Source organism: Arabidopsis thaliana (assembly GCF_000001735.4).
Source record: "Arabidopsis thaliana chromosome 1 sequence".
NCBI lineage: Eukaryota > Viridiplantae > Streptophyta > Magnoliopsida > Brassicales > Brassicaceae > Arabidopsis > Arabidopsis thaliana.
In genome coordinates this window covers 17,230,872-17,240,291 of record NC_003070.9, presented here as the reverse complement: position 1 = coordinate 17,240,291, position 9,420 = coordinate 17,230,872, and the positions used below count along the sequence as shown (strand labels likewise).

The 9,420-nt window shown below is 34.1% G+C and overlaps 2 protein-coding genes and 1 non-coding gene across 4 annotated transcripts; 2 read left to right on the top strand and 1 right to left on the bottom strand.

The window, feature by feature from the left end:
- The first annotated feature begins 2,106 nt into the window (after positions 1 to 2,106).
- On the top strand, positions 2,107 to 3,768 carry WOX4 (WUSCHEL related homeobox 4). Of its 2 annotated transcripts, NM_103605.7 has the most exons (3): positions 2,107 to 2,581; positions 2,801 to 3,118; positions 3,195 to 3,768. In NM_103605.7, exons 1-3 carry the CDS (start codon positions 2,339 to 2,341, stop codon positions 3,387 to 3,389), a joined length of 756 nt encoding a protein of 251 aa, NP_175145.2. In that variant the 5' UTR covers positions 2,107 to 2,338; the 3' UTR covers positions 3,390 to 3,768. The 2 variants fall into 2 exon arrangements, with proteins under 2 accessions (NP_175145.2, NP_001320246.1); NM_001333264.1 differs by having other exon boundaries at positions 2,801 to 3,768.
- Positions 3,769 to 6,054: 2,286 nt separating this feature from the next.
- On the bottom strand, positions 6,055 to 6,740 carry AT1G09495. Its single transcript, NR_143495.1, has one exon. It is a non-coding gene; the product is annotated as an uncharacterized misc_RNA (transcript).
- A 600-nt stretch (positions 6,741 to 7,340) lies between these two features.
- On the top strand, positions 7,341 to 8,157 carry AGL97 (AGAMOUS-like 97; the record flags this gene model as incomplete). The annotated part of the gene is made up of 1 exon (NM_103604.2): positions 7,341 to 8,157. The coding sequence occupies exon 1, from the start codon at positions 7,357 to 7,359 to the stop codon at positions 8,155 to 8,157; it is 801 nt and encodes a 266-aa protein (NP_175144.1). The 5' UTR covers positions 7,341 to 7,356.
- Between the last annotated feature and the right edge of the window lie 1,263 nt (positions 8,158 to 9,420).

Below are 9,420 nucleotides of genomic sequence, written 5' to 3'. Positions count from 1 at the left end.
GCTAGTTTATTTCAAATTTTGAAACCCTAAACCTCAAACCATCAGTAATCTGTCATTACCGACATAGTATTACATATGGATCGAAAAATAAACATGTTAAATATGTGTCCTAAAAAAATACATATGAACAGTGGTAGAGGCAAGTGTAGTGGAGGAGGGTCACTGCATATGAATATCGACGATATAGTATGGGCCATAGATAATTGAAGAAATAACCATCTGATCACAGCTTGACACACGAATCAGGTTATCCATCGTGTGATGACATTTTTCAAAAAATATGAATGGTATTACCAGTTTCTTGTTATGCTTTGGGTTCAGTAAAGTTCCACTCATTTTCCAGTATCTGATGAATGATAGAGCAGTCTTTTTAGAACTTTGAGCTTTCATATTCCTTCCGTCCAACAAAGATGAATTTTCTATGGAAAAAAATTGTCCCACAAAGATACAAATTTTGTATTTTTAATATAAATTTTAAAATTGTTTACCTGTTTTATCCTAAGTAAATAAGTAGATAAATATTTTTTATTATTTTTAAAATATATTAAAAGGTTAAAATTGTCAGTATACATTATTTTTTAAAAATGTGAAATTTCTATAAAAAAATCCATCTTCATAGGATAAAGATGTTATTAATTTTAGCTATTAGTCATGATCAACCTACACTGGTACTTCTATATTTCCTCCATGATATCAATTTTTATGTTTTAACCAGTGATATGAACTGTGACTTTCCACCTTCATAACTTTGATATCCATATATATTAGTGTAAGTTTCGTACTGTACATATACTTGCATCATAACTGGATTAGCCGAGACTAAATAATTTTGACTATTCTTCACAGTTCATACTCAAGGTCTCTGTTCTTTGTAATTCTAGACTACATATCAAATAAAAAGATGATGATATATTAGTCAAAACTCAAAAGTAATTAGAAGAAAAAACTTTGTAATTCCGGAATATCATACGTTACTACTTTTCATTAGTAAAATACCCAAATTACTTGGGAAATTGAGGTTCTGCAGTTCCCGATGTACAAGAGAATAACAATACAATACACTGATCTAAAGTGAATGGGACGCTTGACATTGCCAAACCAAACCATGCTTTTGTATCAATATCTAATAAACATATAAGCTTAAATTTATAATGATGTATTATTATCAAAATAAACAATGATAATATAACATTAAGATATTTCTAGCCTTTTCTTTTCCGCATAAAAGTCTGTCCTGGCTCATTATAAACTACCACTAATTTAGGCAAAATCCGTATCTTAACAAAAGTAATAAAAGCAATTTCGAGTATTGGGATTGGAAGATACCTTTTCCCCTTATTCATTCTTCTTCTCATTCTTCTTTTCTCTAAATAAAGTAGTTGAGACTTGAGAGCCACCGAAAAGCATTCGACATCCTATCATTAAAGCTAACTTTTTTCAGTGTTTTATTTCTAAAATAATTTCTTAAAATAAAGAAAGGTGAGAGAGAAATTATGTCCCTATACAACTAGTAGAATGAAAGATTGTCAAGCTTTGGTTTGGGATTTTTCTAATAAATCACATGCATTTGTTAGAATTTGATCCCAAAAAAAAAAAATTCAAACCTTTTTCCTGTAAAAGCAAACCTATTGGCTCGTAGGTCAATGTCAATCTCAATGAATAGTAAAGTCTTTTGATATCACGTATCTATAACATATTATTTTTAGCGTGGTTCATGTCCCTCAACATTCTGCCTAAATTATAGGATCTCAAGACATAGTACTATAGACTACAACTACAAGTAGAGGAAAATTTTATAAGAGAGATAAATTATGCGGTATTCACGCATGACATGCGTAAGCATGAAACTAAAATTTGGTTGATACATTACTATGCCGAATTTAAAGTAGTGCTCCATGCAGACATGAACATATCAGATATCACACGTACGCATGTATTACGTGTATGTAGAGACACACGTACGCATATCTATATTCACACAATGAGATTTCACTTTCTCAAACAAAGATCACTGTCTTCAATTAGTTTCAAATTTGTTCTTTACCTATTGCTTTTACATTTCTGAGTGTATATATTTACAATAAGGACAAGGAGATTTTAAATGATAAAAGTCAACCATATCCCATCATTTGGTCTTTGGTTTCCCGACGTCCCACTTTTGTAAAAATCATCTGTTCATTTTCCATTCTTTTTCTTTTTCCTACCCAACTGGATATCACCAATGATATCATTATACACTAACACTATCATTTCACACTTATCTTCCTCTATATATACATAGCTTAAGTCTTGTAACGAGAAAGGCATGCATAGCATTTGCTAGTTTTAACATATAGCAATGAAGGTTCATGAGTTTTCGAATGGGTTTTCTTCATCGTGGGATCAACATGACTCGACATCATCCCTTAGCCTAAGCTGCAAACGCCTCCGTCCTCTCGCCCCTAAGCTCTCCGGCAGCCCTCCCTCCCCTCCTTCTTCTTCCTCCGGCGTCACTTCAGCCACTTTTGACCTTAAAAACTTCATTAGACCCGATCAAACCGGTCCGACAAAATTTGAACACAAACGAGACCCTCCTCATCAAGTCAGTTCCATTATTGTACTTCGTACATTTTACATCGTTTCTTTCGTTTGAAAAAAGAAGAAGAATTCACTCTAGAAGAATTTTGATAATTGCGGCATACCTAATACTTTGACATTTATAAATTATAACGACTGGAGTGGTTCCTTTTATTATTAATTTTATTTATTTATTTTAATGTATGATTCCTAACAAATGTAATGAAATAATGTGTGGGTTCAGTTGGAGACGCACCCGGGAGGGACAAGGTGGAACCCGACTCAAGAACAGATAGGGATACTTGAGATGTTGTACAAAGGTGGAATGCGTACTCCTAATGCTCAACAGATTGAGCATATCACATTGCAACTCGGTAAGTACGGGAAAATCGAAGGGAAAAATGTGTTCTATTGGTTCCAGAACCACAAAGCCCGCGAGAGACAGAAGCAGAAGAGGAACAACCTCATCAGCCTAAGTTGCCAAAGCAGCTTCACGACCACTGGTGTCTTTAATCCGAGTGTAACTATGAAGACAAGAACATCATCGTCACTAGACATTATGGTAGGAATTTAAGGATTTTGTATAGTTTTGTGGTTTTGATCAACTATATTTAAGGATAATTTTTATGATTGTGTAGAGAGAACCAATGGTGGAGAAGGAGGAGTTAGTGGAAGAGAATGAGTACAAGAGGACATGTAGGAGCTGGGGATTTGAGAACTTGGAGATAGAGAACAGGAGAAACAAAAATAGTAGTACTATGGCAACTACTTTTAATAAAATCATTGACAATGTAACCCTCGAGCTTTTTCCTCTCCATCCTGAAGGGAGATGAAGTCATGAAGGTGAGGCAGAAAATTGTGGAATTCTTATGTAGATCTGGTTTAGGTTCAGAGGAATCAATTGGTATCTAGAAATTCAAAATAAAAATAAAAATAGGAATAAGTCTCTAAAACTACAAAATCTACTTAAGAATTCCCTTATTAATCTGCGAGTTTGATGTATCCTATGTAGATTATTTTTGCGATGTAATCTTAATTATGAATGCTCAGTTTAGCTCATCTTTTTTTCGCGTTTATTCTTGACAAATTCACTAGTGATCAGTTGTACTCTCTTCTGATTTGGCCATCTAAGTATTTCTCTAGATCGTTGGTATGTAGGAATGTTTCATTTAGAGAAATTTCTGAATAAAGACACATTTGATGTTGTTAAAATAATATCTCTGTCTTAATTCCTACGTACGTACAAGAGCAAGAAGTTAAAAGGAAATAATAATAGCATTTCCCGTTGAAAAGGGGGTAGACCTAGTATATTTCTATATAAACAAACATTGAAATCTAAAACTTTTTGTACTGTTATATACTTATATTAAAACTCTTAGTAAAACAGGTGACTCAATAATATTTATATTAATTTTTTATTTTTGATAAATATATACTAAATAAGTTTATGAGATGATAACAAGAAGAATCTTTTCAAGAATTTGATATTTCCAATGGAATGTGTACAAAGACATCAATATATGTAAGCTGTGGTGTGTATGTGGTTAGTTGTTTGTCTGATGCTTTATTGACTCTCGCAAGTGGTTGTTTTGTATTTTGGTTGAAACAAAGAGAGAGTTTTGCTTTTTAGGTTAAAAGTTGAAATGGCATTATATGAGACACACTCACTGAAGTCCATGCACTCGCTTTCCCGCTACATTGCATGCTAGCTAGCTGTTTCTATACATACGCAGATATATGTAGCTCTTCTATATTTTCGCACTTAATTATTGTAAGTGACATTCTTCTTTTCATTTTGGTTATATGCCGATAATTTTGTTTTATTTTCTGATAGCTAACTTCTACTTGGTTGTTAATTATATACCAATTTTCCTTCTTTTTTTCTTTTAAATGTTGATGCAACGTAAAACAAAACTGTATATTTCTACAGTGATTTTAAATAAACGCTAAACTTAAAATAATCTTTTTTGGTAAAGGGTTTAAGATAAATTATAACTTTGTTGGACATCAATTAAACATATATAGAAGTACTCTAAGTTTCTTTATGTTTAGATTATGATTTCTAATTGAAACAAACACATTTCCAGCTAAGTTTATCTTTAATAACCAAACTACCTAATATTTTAAGTCTATCTTTACCGGTAATCATATTCTCAAATGATTATTTGCCATGCATTATGAATTGGTTGCCCGTGGGCGTGGGGCATGGCGTTCCATTACTTATAATCTTGGAGGGAAGCAAGATTGAAATTTAGAAATAAAGAACTTTATTCAATTGGTAATGGGACCATGACTATTTTTTCAATAATTCAATGTTTCTTGGTTTTCACGTGTACATATATATAAGTCCAAAATAATTTCAAACACATAGTATTCAAATAGTATTAGGCCTATCGAAACCGGTTTTGGCCAGGCCGGTCAGCTTGCTACATGTATGGGTTAGCAAACAACGGGCTTCGTGGGCTCTACGACGGCAATGTGTTGGAATTGTATCCTTGATTGAATCTGAAAAAGAAGAAGAAGAATCCATGAGAAGAAGAAGATGAAGAACAGAGGAAGAAGAAGATGATGTCGTGAAGAGAAGAGTCAAAGGAAGAGAAGAAAGTCAACAAACATATGGGCTTTGTGTTTTGTAATATGGTTGTAATGGGCTGAAGATGAATTAGGCCCAAGTATGTTTAGTTAAAGAGTGTTGTGTTGTAAGTCTAAGTTAGAGTAGAAGAGTGAATCAAGGAGTGAGAGTTCCAATGTATGTAGAAGTAGGTCTTGTGTAAGAGCCATCATTAGGTCTAAGTGCAAGTGTGCAAGTGTGTGTGTGTCTCAAGTAGAAGTAGTTTATGTATGTGTGTCCTTGTGTTGTGTAAGAGTAACCAAGTAATTAACAATGTAGTCTTTGGAGGAAAACGCTTTTGTGTCTCTCTAGAACAAAGAATAAAATCTGTGTGAGAGACAAGAGAGCAAGAGATCTAACTAAAGTGGTTAGATATGTGAGAATTACAACACAATGTCATATATGTATACATCAGAATATTAAACCTACAAAACAAAAGTAGCTCTGGAAATCTCAATAATGTAGTCTCTTAGAAGGATCCACAAAGGCCACAGAGAAGAAAACATAATGCTTAATAACAAAGATGAACAATGTGGATTTTGCCAGAATATTTATGGCTGTGAGCTTGTTTCTTCAAGAAGTCTCTACCTTTTAACTTCTCAAAAATCAAGTTTCTTAAACAAGTCTTCAATGCTGAGGATGTCACAGAAGAAGTCTTCAACAAACCTGTAGCCATGTTTTGATCACAGAAGAATCAGTACTTATATGTTTCTAATTGATACAAGATTCTTCTCCAGCAAAACCCTGATTTCTTCTTCCAAATCTCACTTGTTCTTCTTTCAGAATCTTCCATACGAATCTTTGATTCTGTTGTAATTCTCACAATCTCTCTATTTCTCACACTCCTTTACGGTTTCATTGTCTTTAGAGAGAAAGAACAAAAACTATTTTCTTTTAATCTTCTACTTTGATAATATTCTTGGATACTCTTACACAACACAAACAACACATACATATAGTGGTTTTGCTCCACTTGGTAGACTACACACACTTAGACTCTAGACCACATCATTGTCCTAAGACTTACATCATCCACTCTACTATGTTGGAACTCCAACACCTTAATTCACTCTCTTAGTTTACTTTAGTTGTCACAACCTCTTCTTGTTGGACCTTAACTAGACAACTTGTACAAAACACTTATTCGTATGGGCCTTATCTCATTACCTATGACCCAACACACAAAACACAAACCCATTTGGTTTGTTGACTTTCTTCTCTTCCTTTGACTCCTCTCTTCACGACGTCTCTTCTCCGCCATCGTCTTCTTCTTCCGTTGCTTCTTCCTTTGTTCTTCATCTTCTTCTTCTCACCAAGCTTGTTATTCTTGTAGGATTTAGTTTAGGATACTCAATTCCAACAGATTCTCGTAATCTCCATATCTAGATCCTCTTCCGAATCCGTAATCACCAATTCACCATTATCAACCAAAAGCTTGAGTTTTTGTTGTGTATCGGACATTGATTCACCAGCATAAAACAGAGATTCCATACTAGGGTTTGAGATTGTATTCTTCAATACTGTGTCGTCTTCTTCTTCCTCACAAAGTTTGCAATTTTGGTTTTTGGATTCGTAACGGTCACAAAGAGAAGAAGAGAGGCTCCTAAATATTTTGTTGTATTGACGCTTTTACCCTTCATAACGGTCTTATTTTATTGACCGTTGACCAAACCGGTTAAAGGAAGAATTTGCATGTTGGTTTACTCGTCCTCCTTCGCTTATTAGACAATCAGTAGTAAACAAATTCACCGACTAAACCAAAAATTCCACTAAATACAGATTCGGTTTAACTAAACCGGTCTTTGTTTGTATTAGATGGTTTTGAGTAATTTACTTTTAGAAAAGGAAACAGTTTTAATTTTTCGTTTAATTACCGATTAGGGTATTATCAGTAAAAAAGGAAATCAAAATCGATGTTGTTTCAGGTGGTTTTGTGTACTAATTACTTTCAAAAAAGGAAAACAAGTTTATTTAGTCGTTTAATTACTGATTAGCAATTATCAGAAAAAGGAAATAACATGGATTAATTAGAAAACGAGTTAGGGCTACTAAGTCTATATATATATCTATCTGATTAGAACGAGAGTGAGTCCATTATCATATTCTTCTTTCGCAACAAGCGGCAGCACACAAAACTCTCAAGTCTTGTCTCGTTCTCTTTTGTTTGTGAAACTGAGAAAAAAAACAGAATGGGTGGCGTGAAGAGGAAGATTGCTATAGAGAAGATACAGAACAAAAATCCACGAGCGGTTTCATTCTCCAAACGTCGTAAGGGTCTGTATAGCAAAGCTTCTGAACTTTGTCTTCTCTCGGACGCAGAGATTGCGATCATAGCGACTCCTGTTTCTTCTAATTCCAACGCCGCTTTCTACAGTTTTGGCCACTCCTCTGTTGATAATGTCGTCGCTGCTTTTCTCGCCAATCAGCGTCCTTGTGATGAAAGGTTTTGGTGGGAAGATGAGAGTCTTCTAAAATCAGAGAATCTGGAGGAGTTGAGAGAGGCGATGGATTCAATGTCGACTATGTTGCGAGATCTCAAGGAGTTGGAGAAGCAAAGAGATCATCAAACGCAAACCCTAATTCATCAGCCGTGTTCTGCAAGGGTTTGCATTCAAGATTATGTAACTGTGAATTTCGATGGGTTTAACACGGAAGAGCAAACCCTAGCGGTTTCTGACAATAGTAACAACAACGGTTTACTTGGAAACTTGGATGAGTGCAATGAAGATTTTGATGATCTCGATCAAATCTTCGATACGGTGACAAACTCTGAATTTTTATCGGTGAATTTGGAGATGGATGATGTAACTGTGAATTCTGAAGGGAACACGGAAGAGCAAACCCTAGCGGTTTCTGACAATAGCAACAACAACGGTTTACTTGGAAACTTGGATGAGTGCAATGAAGATTTTGATGATCTCGATCAAATCATTGAGTATTTGACAAGCTCTGAAGCTTTATCCATGAATTTAAAGATGGATGATGTCTGATGCATGCCTCTATGGTGACAATTTGTGTTTATGTTGAAATTGGATCCTTGATTTAAGTATTGCTTCGGTTTAGTATATCTTTGTATGTCTTTTATCAGCTTATGACTTTATTTGATCTGCGTGATATTTTCGTATATCTAACCAAAACATAAGAGCATCCCCAACCACAATACACCAAATTTTAACACCAAATTTGATATTTTGGTGTTTCAATTGTTTTATCATCTCCAACCATAACACCAATTTCACACTAAAAATATTACTTTTTATTATAATATTATTAAACTTAAGATTTTCTTTATTTTTTTAATAGTTTGATATACATAACATATTTCATAACTAAATTATTTTAACTTAATTAATATAAGATTACAATCGATAAATTGAAAATAACAAAAAAAAATTACATTGTACTAATTCTCAGAATTAGTATATACGGACCACAAGTGTTCAATTAATGCATTTCGAAGTTTAATATGAGCTTCACGGTCTTTGATTTTCCTGTGTCGAGCTAAAAATTCTTGAAATCGACCATCATCGATCGTCTCCCGCCGTTTCATCTTCTAGAGTTGGGACCTCGGCTCTTTCTTCAATACTTGCATCAAAATCACGTTCATCCTCTATGTCATATTATGCATTATGATACAAGTAGTTATAATATCATGTAACACTTTCTTACTCCATAAACGTGTTGGTCCAGCCACAATTGCAAAATCTGAGATCTTTCATAGTCAACCAAGACCAAAAAGATCTTTACAAACTCGAATGACAACGATTCTTTCTGCTGTCTCCAAGCTAAGAGGATGTGTAACCAGATTGAAAACAAGAATCCTAGCGGTGCTTCCGAGCATGACATTGTAAGTATACATACTTGAGTTAGTTGTTCATGCTCTACCATTATTAATTTATTTTACTTGCTAATTTTCATTTTTCTTGTCAATATCAAAACAGTTAAACCAAGCGAAGATGTTATTAACACAATATGGCAATTACAAGACAGGATTCAAATTCGATCATGTTTGGCCTATCCTTAAAGGTATTGAGAAATTTCAAATAACCACATTAATAGAGGCGATGCATTTCAAGAAGAAAGTCGTAATGTTATGTCATCTCCATCATTCCAAGATGAGTCATCACCATCCCTCGGTATGAATTCTTTCGATCTAAATACGAGTAGTGAAGATGCCCCCTTAAATTTATCTCAGAGACCTATGGGTGTGAAAAAAGCAAAGAGAAAACAACACTCTGAGGAACAATTTAAAC